Source organism: Plectropomus leopardus, chromosome 2, assembly GCF_008729295.1.
Source record: "Plectropomus leopardus isolate mb chromosome 2, YSFRI_Pleo_2.0, whole genome shotgun sequence".
NCBI classification, from domain to species: domain Eukaryota; kingdom Metazoa; phylum Chordata; class Actinopteri; order Perciformes; family Serranidae; genus Plectropomus; species Plectropomus leopardus.
Genome location: NC_056464.1, coordinates 27,544,162 through 27,559,924, shown reverse-complemented (window position 1 = coordinate 27,559,924; position 15,763 = coordinate 27,544,162). Strand labels below are relative to the sequence as shown.

At 38.6% G+C, this 15,763-nt stretch overlaps 1 protein-coding gene across 2 annotated transcripts; it reads left to right on the top strand.

Moving 5' to 3' along the window:
* The first annotated feature begins 2,285 nt into the window (after positions 1-2,285).
* On the top strand, positions 2,286-14,872 carry h6pd (hexose-6-phosphate dehydrogenase (glucose 1-dehydrogenase)). 2 transcript variants are annotated; one of them, XM_042495486.1, is made up of 5 exons: positions 2,286-2,373; positions 11,140-11,806; positions 12,440-12,557; positions 13,052-13,321; positions 13,433-14,872. In XM_042495486.1, exons 2-5 carry the CDS (start codon positions 11,165-11,167, stop codon positions 14,773-14,775), a joined length of 2,373 nt encoding a protein of 790 aa, XP_042351420.1. In that variant the 5' UTR covers positions 2,286-2,373; positions 11,140-11,164; the 3' UTR covers positions 14,776-14,872. The 2 variants fall into 2 exon arrangements, with proteins under 2 accessions (XP_042351420.1, XP_042351412.1); XM_042495478.1 differs by lacking the exon at positions 2,286-2,373 and adding an exon at positions 9,273-9,373.
* The last annotated feature ends 891 nt before the right edge of the window (positions 14,873-15,763 follow it).

Here is a 15,763-nt window from a genome sequence, read left to right as displayed (position 1 = left end):
GTTTTGCAAATGTATAAATTCCCATTTTTCAGAGCGGACTTCTTGGCTTAAAATTTAAAGTTCATTCTTGACTATAGAGACAGCAGCTGAGAAAGACAGCTTCAGAATAGTCACTATAATGGACATCGTGGTGTGTGTTGAGAACTGTTTATTAGGATAAAATCAATGGAGATGTGCCATGTTGTTTTTCCTACATATGTGAAAATCACTAGCTACAAAACAACAGAGGAATTACAAAAATAGATACTGAACAATAATAATGATAGAAATACAATTATAAATATGGCAACATACAGACAGAAACAGACAAACAACAAAACACACACCACAAACAATTGTTTTGATATTGTTTTGTAATGAACTTTATCATTAAATGTTCATATTTAGCTTACTAAATGTGAACACCAAAACAAGACCTTCCAGCTGGGAAAGAAAAACAAGAGTAACTCTTTGTAGTCAAGCAATTTTAAGGGTATAGCCATTTCTACATGGTGGTCTAATCATAGATACTAATTTACATTTTGTTTATTAGATGGGACCATGAAGCTGCTGAGTCGGGGTCTGTGCTGTGAGGACCACAACTGTTCAGAGGAGGAAAAGGGAGGACCAGAGAGGGCGACTGGCAGTGTGGTCAACAACAATCGGATCATTATTTAGCCAAAAGGGCACCTGCTTTGTTTGAGGTAGGTCTGGAGTCAGAGGGTGATGACACGAGACAGCTGGACAATGAAGAGCAAACATGAGCTAATGTTTATCCACTCAAAGTCAGCGCTTTTGTGTTATTCTGAGGGTTTTTTTCACTTATTTTTTTTAAATGTGGGGACATTCAGACTACAGCAGCATGTTGACATCCCAGAGGAGGACAGCTGCCATTTTTTACGTTGGGATGGAGCATTTAGAGCTGATGGTATTTGAGTGACGAGCTTTTAATAGTGAAAAGTCACCAACTCAAGTAGAAAGCAGCAATACGGCACATACACCAACAGAGGTCCCTCTTATGTGGACAAAACACTGCAGTCTGCAGCTGCCCCCAAGTGACAGGAAACAGCCAGAGACACAAGATGATAAAAGACTTAAGCAGGCAAATTATTTAACAGCATCATATATCTGCGAATTTTGATCAAATGTATTTAAATGTATGATTATCTGCTCTGTTAAAATATTGTACTTAGGTGTTAACAAATACTCTGAAACTGTAATCCTTAAAATTCAAAAAAATTAAAATTAAGATTCCCTGCAAGTGTATTCTTTAAAACTTCGCAGAAAAAGAAAAATAAGTGCTTATGCAGAATGAGCCATTTTAGAATCATATATTACTGGTTTACAGAATTTAAATGTTGCAGCAGACAAAGGCTGGGCTAATATTAAATATGTTATATTGCTGTGTTGCTTACCTTTGATGATTTATCATAAGTTATAAGTTGACTTTATTTTGCAATAAGCAAAACCTTACCTGAGTAAGTAGGCTAATTGAGGCTCACAAATAAATGTAGTGGAGTAAAAAGTGCAAAATAAAGTAAAGTACTTGAGTAAATGTACTTTTTTTTATAGAAGAAACATGGGTACAGTGACACACAGAACTGTCCGAACCAAGGGTACATACAGCCTACATAAATAAATAGAAAAATAAGAAAAAAGTAGGCTAATATTAATGTAACTGTGGTGCCAATATGTTGTAGTTCTTGATATAAAAGAAAATCCAAATCCACCCACCTCTTCTTGTGAATGTGTAATTTTACCAATAATAATAATAATAATAATAATAATTATATTTATTTATATAGCACCTTTAAAAACTGTTATTCAGTGTTTTGACGGACAAAGCAAAGGCAGGAACTCTGGCAATAATAAAATAAACATCAACAAACATGCCAAACAGAGAAAGGTCTCGAACAGTCAAACAAAAAAGCAAGAGCAAAATGCATGTACAAAAGGTCAACAAGAATAAAGCAAATAAAAAGAATAAAAGTTATAAAACGGGCAGTTCTCAAACGTCAATTAAAGTACTAAATGAAAAAAAGTTTTTGAGAAATCTGAATAAGAATATATAATATAAGAATAAATGCAATAAAAGACGACAAAAATAATACAAGAAATAAGACGGCATCACATCAGTGGGGATTAAACAAATATCAAAAGATAAAAACGGATGAATTGAAGAGATAGAAGTAAAAAATATAAATTAAAAACTTAAATTAATTGATGAGTAAATGTACTTGTAAGACCGGCATATCCAAGTCTTAGAAAGCACACGTTTACATAGGTCTGTAGCTGCAGTAAATCCTCCAGCAGCGGCAGCAGCACCGTGTCACGTGACCGGCTGCAGGAAGCGTTTATTGACGGTGTGTAGTCCTTCATGGTACCACGGGGCAGGTTCGTATCCAATTAACTTCTTACCCAGTCTGTCAGCTGCTTTTACATGTGCGTTTTTGTAATGTACTTTTATGAAGAGTTTTGGTGATGTGTTTTGCAGTTGCAGATATAAGATTAAGGGGTGTGTGTTTGTACGTTAGCGGAAGTGAAGTTTGACAGCTAGCAGGTGGAATCGTTGATGTTTGATGTCTGTCGGTGTGTTTTCACCACAACACTAAACGACTACGGGGCAATGATTCGTAAATAACAACGTGTGGTCTTTGCTAAAATTGTTTAATAAATAATGTGAACGTTTTTAGAGTCCATTTACTGCCGTGTTTGAGATTACCTACGCTAACGGACGCGCACGAGGCAGGATGTTTTTTTGTGTTAATGTCGTGTTTTACAACCGTTTGAGAAGCCTGACAGCGAAAGTCTCCCAAAATGTGCTTTTGTTATGTTTTAGCTTCTGGTTAGCGTGACTCCAGTGACAGGAAAACACACGTTTGTCGGGAGAGCAGGATTTAGCGCAACACGTGTAAACAGGATGCGTGAAAAGAGGCTTTTGAACTGGACATGAGTGTGTGTGTGTGGTGTTTGAGTCAAACTGAGCTGCAGCAGCAGCACACACACACACACACACACACACATACACACACACACACTGTGAGGGTCACAAGTTTGTGTTATGATATTTATTAAGAATCATATTCAAGTCATTTAAGCGGATATATTCCCTTAAGAACACGTGATTATTGACAAATTTCACCAAACTTTCCTGGCACATAAAAAACGTAACACAAATATAGAATCAAATCTGTAAAGGTGATTGTAGCCAAAACTACAATGTAGGATTAAGGCCGTGTTAAAGAAAAAAAAGTAAGAATAAAGTAGTAATTTTGAGACACACAGAGACAGGCAGGAACACAGGGACACAGACACACAGCCAGAGACACAGAAGCAAGCAGGGACAGAAGAACCGGGACAGAGCTCTCTGTGTGATTAGAAAGGAGCAGAGAAGGACAATCGCTGTTGAGTGGCACGGAGACATACGCTCCTGGTTTGAGCGGCCAGGTGACTGCTGGCAGGCAGTGACAGTTAACCAGTTGGGGCGCTTCTGCGTCCAGTGATAACCTTGCAAAAGCCAGATGAGATTACCCCAAAAAGATGCCATCATTGTTTGGTGGAAGTAATAAGAGTCACACCTTTTGATCTAGGTCACAAATGCACTTGAATAGCAGGGGGAATCATTTTTAAACAAGCTGGATACAGAAGATTAATCTGGAAATGCCCTCCCTTTTTTATGCCTCTGTGCCCGCAACAGCCATGGTCAGAGGCATCATGTTTTTGGGTTTGTCCATCCATACGTACATATGTCCACCTGTCCGTCCGTCCCATTCTCATAAACACAATATCTCCAGAACGCCTTGAGGGAATTTCTTCAGATTTGGCACAAACATCCACTTAGACTCAAGGATACAGTGGTTTTAGTCAAAGGTCAAGGTCACTGTGACCTTGCATCTGACTCATTCCTGTGAACAATATCTCAACAACTCTTTAAGGGAATTACCTCAAATTTGGCAGAGACGTCCATAGGGACTCAAGGATGAACTGAATATGATTTAGTGGTCAAGGTCACTGTGACTGTACAAAACACACTTTTGGCAATTACTCAAGAACTAATTTGCTAATTATGCCAAAATTTCATACAAATGTCTAATAGAGTGACATGATGAAGTGATAACGTTCATATCCAAAAGGTCATCTTCACTATGACGTCATAATGTTCCGCAAAAACATTATTATTAATATTATTTTATTTTTATTTGATTCTTTTAACTTTTTTGGCAATTATTTAATGCTGTAACTCAGTAACAGACGGGGAGACTTGGGGCCAGGTGCTGAATTGGTGACACTAATCTTGGGTGTCCACCTTGAAAATGAGCTGATTGTGTAGATGTACTGTGCTCCGGGTTGAAGATTTGAGTGAAGCATCCATGTTTTTGAGTTTGTAGTTACTTTGCAACAACATTCATATTTGAAATATATCTGATGTCATGGCTACATATGAGTTGTTTTTTTTCAGATTTTGTTTATCCTAAATCGGTTGTTTATGTCTGTGAATTCAATATTTTTTATTAGTATGACATAAATAATAAAATGAGACAAAAAGAGGCTACATTTGCGTCTCCTCACCTTCTCACACTTATGGAGTTTCACAGACTATTTATATAAACTAAGAGGTTGAACTTTATCTCAGCTTGATTTCCATTAAAGCACAGTATTGGACGAGGAGCTGATGAGAGGTAAATTGACTGCCAAAACAAGTTTTTCCAATCTGTTCACAATAATAATAATAATGATAATGCACATCTTATTGTGTAACCATGTTTCGATTGAACAGATTATCATGATCATTGTGTTTCGTGCCCTCTGTCAGTTGGTTAGTGGGTCGGTTGGGCAGTGGAGAGCTATTGTGAATTCATGCTTGTAACTAATTATTTATCAGCATTAAAAGTCTACACATTGCATGTGTTTTAACAGTATAAGGCTTTTTATTCCAAGGACACAAATTCACAGTCATAAGTTGGAACTGAGGGCTAATGTCTCGTATATCAATTCCATCAAATACCACAGGATAAAAAGTGTGTTTCCTATTTTAAAAAGTACAAATGACAGAAAAACAGTAAGTTTTCTCCCAGCCTTTAAGAGGTTATGTCTTAAGCCTATGTTCTCGAGTGCACAGCTGACAACCTACGTGGTTTGTTTACATAAGTGCACAGCTGATTGGCACAGTGGTATATTTACATGACTTACAGAGGTGAATATTTAACGGTGTCAGTGTAGACAGAGAGACTCTTACTTACTGTGCAAACTTGGTGTTAGGCCTACATATTTGCAGAGGGAAATATTTTAACAGGCTGGAGCTGTAGAGAAGCGAAATGTGAATCTGACTGGAAGCAAAGGACACTATCGGCAGACAGCCAGTCACTCTGGCAGCCCAGCCCTTAAATATGCATCACTTTGGGCCTTAATAAAATGTAAACAAATGAGTATTAAAAAAAAAAAAAGATTCTACAAAAATTCATGAGTGAAAACATATAGGTAGACCCTTTAGAGTTTTTGCAAGGCACCGTCACTTTGACAGAAGTTTGAAAATGTATGATTTGAGCTGGGTGATTGTCCTGAGAGAGCTGGTATATGACCCATAGATAAGCCAGTATGGAGCGTGTATGTGGTGTGGGTAAGATTTTCTATGCTGATAAAAAATAAAAGCAGCTTTTGACTGAGGAAGAATCATGTGTTGGAAATAACCGGGTAAATTCAGGGAAAGAAAAATGAAGTCAAAAGCTAATCAAAGCTAGTTTGAATGAAGACAGTGTCCTTTAATATGATGTGCCATTTTATTGATTACCACGGGGGAATCAGGAGAAAAAGATGAGAGAATAGCAATAACATGAACTGGGAGGTCATATTGGTGGGCTGGTGAGTACGTTTAGGTGTGTGTGTGGTGCATTAATGTGAAGGGGGATTTTCTATGGTGGTAATTATGAAGGCAGCTTGTGTTGTGACTGAGGGGTAATTAAGTGTTGGCATTAACTGGATAAATTCAGGGAAAGAGGACTGAGGTCTAACGCTGAATGAAGACAGTATCTCTTCAAATGATGTGCTACATTATTCATTATCATGGGGAAATTATCAGAAAAAGAAATAGCCTCGAGGTCAATGGAGAAAATGATGAGAAGAGCACAAGTGGTAGGCTACGTAGTTCAAAAAGAGCAATGTAACAACCAATGAAAAGAAACCTTGTTTGCAAATTTGATTTTCCAGCTGGCTTGTGTTAGGATGTCAGAAGATGTAAGAATATATGGCACTTCCAATGAAAAGAAATGAGCAGATCATGCTGATCCATCTACAGCAGGAATACTCAACTTGCTTTGATTGGCCACTTTTGCACAATGACAGCAGCCCCAATCATGTTTCTAGGATTTTAGGACTTTTCTAAGACTTAAGGATGTTTTTAGGATTTTATGACAATTTAAGGATTTTAAAACAGTCCTAGGATTTTAGGACATTTCTAGAATTTTAGGACATTCCTAGGATTTTAGGACGTTTCCGGGATATTGGGAAATTTCTCTGATTTTAGGACATTCTAGAATTATAGGACATTTCTTGGTTTATGGGACATTTCTAGGATTTTAGTACATTCCTAAGATTTTAGAATGTGTCAAGGATTTTAGGATGTTTCTCGGACTTTACGACATTTCTAGATTTGTAGGACATATCTAGGATTTTAGGACATTTCTATAATTTAAGGACATTTGTCAGATCTTAGGAGTTTTCTAGGATTTTAGGATGTTTTGGGGATTTTGGGACATTTCTAGGATTTTAGTATGTTTCACTGATGTAAAGACATTTCTCTGATTTTAGGGATGTTTCTAGGATTTTAGAATTATTTCTGGGTTTTAGGACATTTCTAGGATGTTGGGATGTTTCAAGGTTTTTAGCACATTTCGAGGATTTTAGCACATCTCTAAGATTTTAGGACTTTTCTAGGATTTTAGGATGTTTTTGGACATTTCTGGGTTTTTATAGGACAATTATAGGATTTTCTGACATTTCTAGGATTTAAGGACATTTTTCAGATTTTAGAACTTTCCTAGGATTTTAGGATTTTTGGATTTCACAACTTTTCTAGGATTTTATCCATTAGACATTCCAGACTTTTTTTTATGAACAAACTATTTTTGAACCGTATGTTGAGCATGACTGATCTACAGTTTGTAATAGTGCAAACAGACATGTGGCAAGTGTTACTGTTAAGATGAAAAATAAATATTTTGACTGCAGTAATCATTAACAAAGTAAATTACACCTAAAATTCAGCTTTTGTTGAGGCAGTCAGCACTCATGAGGTGGCCTTTGCTGTTTGCGTTGTCACTGTGTAAACATGATTGTGGAATGCAGGGATTCCAGATGTTGCACTCTGTCATAAAATGAGAGTCATACTGTGGGCGTTTTGTTCGACGTGTACATTTTTCAGTCTCTCCAGAGAGAGAGGGGAAAATAAAATGCTCTGTCATTAATCAGGATATAACATCTAGGCCTTGGCTATGACTATAGCTCTATAGCTCCTTATAGGCCAATGATTCGCAGCTGCAAAAATACAATATTTCCTTGTGGCCCGACAGACCTGTACAATTATAGGGGAAACACTGGTGTTACTGTGAACTGGCCATGTTATCATTGTGTTGATTGTCAAAATGCACATGCTTGCAGAGCATGCATTGTGCATGTGGTCATTGTTTTGCTCAATACCCCTGATATGCCTCTGTGCTGGCGTCAGCCATGGCTCACAGTGTTATGTTTTTGGGTTGCACATTATCCCTCCATCCATCAGTCCTGTTCTCTTAATCTCACCACTTCTAAGCAGAGCTCTCTCTGTCTCCCTCTGTGCCAAAAATCTCCTCCGTCCCGCTGCCTGCATGTCCGCAACCTCTTGAATCAAGCGTGAAAGTCAAGAGTGCTCACTCTGCAGCAAAATTTGGAGACCAAAACGTACACTGAACAGCACACTGACTAGCAAAAAACAGACAAACAAAAAAAAAACTTTGAGCAATCTCAGTAGTAGTAGAGGGTCTCTAAATGATGATTCAAATCTTCAACTTTAAAGGGGAAGCCCTACTTTCTATCATTCTGTGTCCACTCTATATTTGGAGTTTTTTTGTGGTTTGTGAACATACATATTTTTTTTCCTCAGCAGCACTTTGTGACTCACAGGGTGGATAACTGATCTGTCTATCTGTTCAAAGCTGATCATATCAAATTTATAGATGAGAGGAGCAGCTGCTGCAAGTGAACGCAAACTTAAACCTAGCAAAATGACCGCTTAAGTTTCACTTTCACTGCGCCTGACGTTCTTCTGCTCCATGTGTACCCAGAGTACACTCTATGCTCCCACAATGTGGTGCAGTTCATAACTGAGTGCTAAATCTATTTCAACAGTGCTTCTAATGACAGTCCAGCTCAAAAAATAGAAAATGTACTTGTGGCAGAAGTTGTTTTGATTATAGTGGACCACCACAAATATATGAATGTGATGGAAACCCTGAATTATGACAAAAACTTTACACAAATGTCTAATTGGATAAAAGTGCAGAAGTGAAGACATTTTATATCCAAAGAATGTAATTTTGTCCCCCTTTCTACACTCCACCAATGTGCTTTCTAACCTGATCACCTACTGCAGACTGATCTGCATAGGCCTGTTGCACAAACTAAACAATCTGAGTCTCCTCAGTCTGCTCTATCAGAGTCCAATCCAATATGTGAGTCCAATTGAGCTTTGCTTTTTTATAATTGATTTACACCCCAAGGTCAACCAGAATAGGGCACCACCTCTTCCTTTCCCAGGCGAAAATCGAGTCTCAGGTGATTGTTGTAGTGCCATGTGACCAAGCTCTCTGTACATGCTCTGTGCCCATCTGTAAAAACATTTTCTTGTGGAGACAGAATGTTTCTCACTGGAAATTATTTACAAAATTCATACATCCATTTTGTAAAAAAAAAAAACTCTTAATGCCTTTTATTAAAATCCTTCAAAGTCTTAATATTGAAAGAGTCTGGACAGACATCGATGTAAACTGCAACCACACTGGATGGCAGCGGTATACGAGCACGAGGCCATAATTTTAGTTTTCCACATTCTCCCACCCCAACTTTGTTTGTATCTAATTTCCATTTAGCTGCAGTCTTTCCTTTCTTGCTAAATAGAAGATTTTAGGTTCTAGTAAAATAATCAATGAGTTGGTGGGACATTCCCAGCACTCTTTCAACAGAGCTGTTGTTTTATAGGAAGCTCTGTGCCCCTGAGCAAAGTTCAAAGTCTACAGCTCTGCTTCACCAGTATCAACCGATCATTACGCTCATGACAATACCACGGCACTACATTGCTGGCTCTAAAGGGACTATAAAACAGCTGGAGAGAGGGACGTTGCTATTATTGTCTTTGGAGATCTGTGTAAGTTCCAATGTGTTTGAAGGTTGTATTAACTATTTCTTTACGTTCATGCATTTTAAATTCTTTATCTGTATTTATTAAGTTTAGTTGTTTTATGTTTATTAGTTTTTAATGATACAAAACAAATACAGAAGCATCTATTGCATGTGTGCATTATTTAAAATGTGAATGGGACTTTATTTCTCAGTTGTGCATTTTTGCTATGTGGCATTTATAATGCAGAGTGCAAGTATTAATCATTTTTGTGGACAGAAGAACTTTTATGTTTAATTTGCTTTTTATTGCAAACATTCAAAGCTGTAAAATTAGTTGATAATGAAACAAGTTGATTTCTTAATTTTTTCTTGCAATTTTTAAAGCACAAATGCCAAACATTTGCAGCTTCTAGCCTCAAAATTGTGTTGGATTGATACTTTTCTTTGTCATATGTGATAAACTGAACATCTTTTGGTTTTGGACTGAAAATGATGAAAGACATGTTTTACTTTATGATTTTTGTTTTTAATTTTACAGACAAAACAATCAAGAGCATAGTTCCAAGTGAAGACTTGGAAGAAATTTAATGAAAAGTATTAGGTTGATTTTATGGCCAGAGTGAAATTTTTACTATATTGATATGTATAATTCCAGTTAATAACTTTTGGCGAGAAAATTGCTGCCTTCATTTAGAGACAATTTGTCAACACACAAAATTAGTGTCACCCAGTCAGTATTCAATCAAATATCTCGTTCCCCTCTGTTTCTGAGTAAAGGCGTTGATAAGTGGCTTAAAATTGTTATTGCAGAATATCACAATGTTACAGTGAACTTGACATCTTGGATAAAAATGTAATCTCTTCATCATTTTATCTTATTAGACTTGTGTGAATTTTGTTGTAATTATCTCAAGCAGGCAAAAGCCTGTAAGGGATTATGTGTTTGGTGGTGTGTGTGCATGTGCTAATCTGTCCGTCCTTCTATCTGTCTGTAAAATCCCAATAAAATCCCATAGCAGCATAGAGAAAAAGGCATTAATGGCATTGTCAGTGTAACGGCATCCAATTTCGTCTCCTGTTGAACCCGAACATCTATAGATTAATTCCATCCCTGATATGTTATGATCCTCTTAAGTCAGGCCAGGGGTTCCCAAACTTTGCCATGCCAAGAACCTAGTGCCCCCTGGCGGCCCCCCGGGGGGTCGCGACCCCAAAAACAGTGAGTTAGGCAAATTATGAGATGAATATATCGTTGTTTTTGTCATCTTCACTGCCATCCTGACTGTAAGGGAGCCAGACACGGCTGTGGAGCCGAAAAGAATAATTCCTCTGTTTGCAGCTGCGCTTGTGCATTGCCTAGAGTGCCTAATCATCTCTGGTGGCTGCCTTGCTGCCACAATGTGCCCCCCTGGCAAAGATCTGCACTCCACTTTTTCTATAGCGCATAAATTCTGGGGTAATGGCCAAAGATGTGTTTTATGAGATCATGGCAACCTTTGACCAGCAAATTCTAATTTGTTCATCCTTGAGTCCAAATTGAAAGAAATTCCCTCCAGGCATTACTGAGATATCCTGTTTAAGAGAATGTGACAGACAGATAATCCAGAAACGTAATGCCTCTGGCCACAGCTGTCACAGAGGCATAAAAGTAATAGCTGGTTGCAACCCGGCAAACTAAACTTGTTATTTTTCATGTCTGGTGTCAATCATATGTAGCTTGATATGATGTCTGAATCAGTGGTTCTCGATGATTGCTGACATGTAATGTCTCTCATTGCTGTGTTCACACAGGAGTTTGGACGGTTAGATCCAGAGCATGTTTGTGACTGTGCTCCTGCTTCTGGTCACTCTGTGTGCCCAGGGAGGAAAAGGCGAGGAGAGTGCAGAGGCACAGAGACCCGGTCATGTTTCGGTGGTGATAGTGGGAGGCACAGGTGACCTGGCAAAGAAGTACCTGTGGCAGGGCTTCTTTGAACTGTACGCTAACCAGGTTAGTGGAGGAAACACCTTTTCCTTTTATGCTGGAGGACTATCACCTGCAGATGCTGCCAAGCCTGTCTTCTTTGAGATCCTAAAGGCGGTGTCCTGCTCCAAAGATGCATCACCGGAGCGCTGTGCTCTGCTAAAAGAGCAGTTCCTGAGGCTCGCTCAGTATCGCCAGCTGAAGACTCTAGAGGACTACCAGGACCTTGCCAAGCACATCAAACAAGAGCTTCAACAAGAGGGAATAACAGAGGCAGGGAGGCTGTTCTACCTCTCAGTGCCAGCCTTTGCATACGCAGATATTGCTGATAAGATAAATAATAGTTGCAGGCCGAGCAGCGGGGCGTGGCTGAGGGTGGTGCTAGAGAAACCTTTCGGACATGACTACAGGAGCGCCCAGGTACTTGCATCTCAGCTCGGAAGCTCCTTGAAGGATGATGAAATGTACAGAATTGACCATTACCTAGGGAAGCAGGTAAGAAAATCCCACACAGTGTGTTTCTTTCACTCATACAATTATGGAATGTAACTATGCATTTATTCAAGTACTGTACAATTTTGAGGTACTTGTACTTTACTTAAATTTTTTCTTTTTATGTCACTTTATACTTTCACTCCACTACATTTCAGAGGCAAATATTGTACTTTTTACTTCACGACATTTATCTGACAGCTTTAGTTACTTTATAAATTAAGCATTTTTAAATAAAAAAACGTTAGAAGGATTTATAAAATATCTCTTGTTCTAAATTCATTCATCAAACAGTTAATGCAGTGCAGCTGCAATGATTAGTTGATTAAACAATCGGGGGATTGACTTGAAATTATTGCCAATTATTTTGATAAACAAGTCTTTTTTTTTTTTAAATACACTCAAGAGTTTTCGTGGGGGGGTCTTTCTATTGTTTTTCTATAATTTGGGATTATTACTTTAACTACTTTTTCCTGAATATACCTACTTACTTTTACTTAAGTAGAATTTTCAATGCAGGACATTCATTTATAGTATTTTTTTAGTAAAGGAACTGAATACTTCTTCCACCACTGGACTCATGACTATGTAACTGAAATGTTTCATTTTGTGTTTTTTCTGCTTTTTTTTTTAAAGGTGGTTGCAAATATTCTTCCATTCAGAGTGGAGAACAAAAAATATCTGGATCCCATCTGGAACAAGCACCACATTGAGAGAGTGGAGATCGTGATGAAAGAGACCCTTGATGTTAAAGGTGATTAGGGAGTGGCTTGTCTAACTAACGTTGCCTTGATTGGTAGTTTGTGTTATTTTGTGACTTTGGTGAATACGAACTAATAATTTAAAAACACCAGTCAAACAATAACACAAACGTATTGAGGCAGCAGCAGACCAGCAGCTCCTGTGTTCAGCAATGTAAAATTACTGCTTTTATCAATGGAGTCTGGCTGCATGAGTTGTGTGAGAGTTTATGAACGAATGCTTTAATGTAGTTTTGCTGTTGTTAAACGTGGTTGTTTATGACCTCAAATCATCAAGAATTTTCTCAGTTTTTGGATTCTTCGTTCATCATCAAGGCATACAAGAAAACCACAGTTCTCTTCACGTATTTACATAACACAGGATGAGTGATTGATATACAAAAGGTCATTTGGCAGATCAAGTATTCCTTCAAGTCTTTTGAGATATGAAAAAGTAGCAACAATTCCTAATCACATGTTCATGCCCTCTTGTCGTTTTGTCCTCAAGGTCGTATTCCATTCTATGACCAGTACGGGGTGATCCGCGATGTGCTACAGAACCACCTGACTGAGGTCATGACCCTGTTGACCATGAGGCTTCCCATGAATCTGAGCAGCAGTGAGGAAGTCCTCCAAAACAAGCTGCAGATCTTCAGTTCTCTGCTGCCCCTAGGAAAGAATCAAGCTGTGATTGGCCAGTACCAAGCGTACAAAACCGCAGTCCAGCAGGAGATGAATAAGACAAAAGATCACGTCAGTCTCACACCAACATTTGCAGGTGACAGCATTTCTTTTTAATCATTGTGATTTAAGTATTCCTAATTGTTGGAAAACACTCTATAAAACAAACACAGTTCTGGTAATAAGTGCTCCTGTTTGTGTCTTTCAGCTGTATTGGCACATATTGACGAGGCTCGGTATGAAGGTGTGCCAATCCTTCTGATCTCAGGGAAGATGTTGGATGAACGGGTAGGATATGCACGCATACTTTTCAAGAATGACATATTTTGTCTTCAGAACCACAACAGCGTTTACTGCAAGCCTAAACAAATAGTTTTCTACTTTGGCCATGGCAAGCTTCAATATCCAGCAATTCTTGTAAGTAAGAATTTATTCAAGCCGGTTTTGATAAACGATGAGTGGAAGGAAGTGACGGACCATAAAGATGTCAATATTCTAGGTTTGCATATTTCAGACTATTATGTGCAAACTCCACGAGAGCAGAAGGAAGCCTATTCAGAACTTATTTCTCACATTTTTGCTGGACGTAAGAATAGTTTCATCAGTGCTGAACACCTGTTGGCTTCCTGGGGCTTCTGGACACCGCTGCTCAGCAGCATAGCCACCTCTTTTCCCCGCATCTACCCCGGGGGCGCAGACAATGGAGACCTGCTGGATGTCCGTGTGAAAGGGAAAGAAATCAGCTTCAGCAATGAGGTGGTGTTGATCAGTCCTGATCAGATGGGAGGATCAGCAAACGATTTCCAAGTAATGCAAGGTAAATTTCGTAGTGCTGACATGGTGTCCGCCTGGGCCGAGGAGCTGGTGGAGAGACTAGCTGAAGACATACAGGAAGCAGCGGAGGCAGCAGTGCGTGAGGCAGGTGTTTTTCATCTTGCCCTCTCCGGTGGGTCGACTCCCCTCGCTCTGTTCCACAGATTAGCCCTGCACCACTTCTCCTTCCCCTGGAGGGACACCCATGTTTGGATGGTAGACGAGCGCTGTGTACCTCTGACTGAACTGGAGTCCAACTTCCACAGTTTGCACAACCATCTACTGCAACATGTGAGGATACCCTATTACAACATCCATCCCATGCCAGTGCAGCTGAATCAGCGTCTATGTGTGGAGGAGGACGGAGGAGCACTGCTGTATGAGAAAGAGGTCAGCAAGTTGGTAAACGGCTCCAGCTTCCACTTTGTTCTGCTGGGAGTCGGCTATGACAGCCACACAGCCTCTCTGTTCCCTGGTAGTAAAGTGGATCAACTCGGGGAGAGTCTGGTGGCCCTCACTGAGAGCCCTGTCAAGCCTCACCAGCGCATGAGCCTCACTTTCAGCGCCATTAACCGAGCTCGCACAGTTGCTCTTTTAGTGATGGGCAAAGGCAAGCATGAACTGGTCACCCAGCTGAGCCGAGTGAAGGACAACCCAGACAAGTGGCCCGTCACTGGGGTGAAGCCTGCTGATGGCAGACTGGTTTGGTATATAGACTATGATGCACTTTTAGGATAGGAATTAAATTCCTAAATTTCAATCAAAAAATGTTTTTGGAGCAACTTAAACCCTTTAAAACCTGAGCAAATTGGCTTGATTTCTTTCAAAAGCATGGGAAAAGGGCAATGAGCAACAAAAAAAAAAAAAAAAAAGCAAGAAATTATTAAAAAGTTACAAGAAAATTACCTGAAAAAAAAAGAAAAGAAAAAAAAGAAATTACTTCAAGAAAACACTATATATATATATATATATATATATATATATATATATATATATATATATATATATATATATATATATATATATATATATATATATATATATATATATATATATATATATATATATATATATATGATGACCAGTCAGGGCTCATGTCAGTCAATGCTTGTGAATTGTGGTCAAATTAGGCAGCTCTGTTAAAATATGATTCAAGATTATGTTACTGCATTTCCTGTTGCTTACCTCAAATGTGTTTAGAAACATATCTTAATGTACTGTTAAACTGAAAAAGAAAAAAAAAAAATTGTGACCTAGCAACCATGCTGTAACTAGTCAAGTTAAGCACCAAGCACTGCCCACAGGCCAGACCAACTTTCTCAGTTCACGAGCAGTGATTGACATGATTGACAGCTGTGTTTGAGACTTCTCCACTCTGATTGGTTGTTTTTGTTCATTTGCAGTAATACCATCAGAAGCTACACGAGTAGGCAGAGGAATATAATTTTTTTTCACAGATTATCTGTCTCATGTGCTTCTGTGTCAGTATTGTGATGGTTTCAGTACATATGACAAAAAGTTATTTTAAGAAAAGTTAAACATTACAGCTTTAATTGGACAGCTGGTTGGTGGAAAGGAAAGTATTAGCCAGCACTTAAAGGACCAGTAGTTTTACATGCTTGAGCCTATTAAGCACAAATTCCATATACTAAACTTTACAAGTGTTAAGACTATTATTTGTCCCCAAGGGGCAATTGGTTTTACCGCGGAAATAATAAGTAAAAAT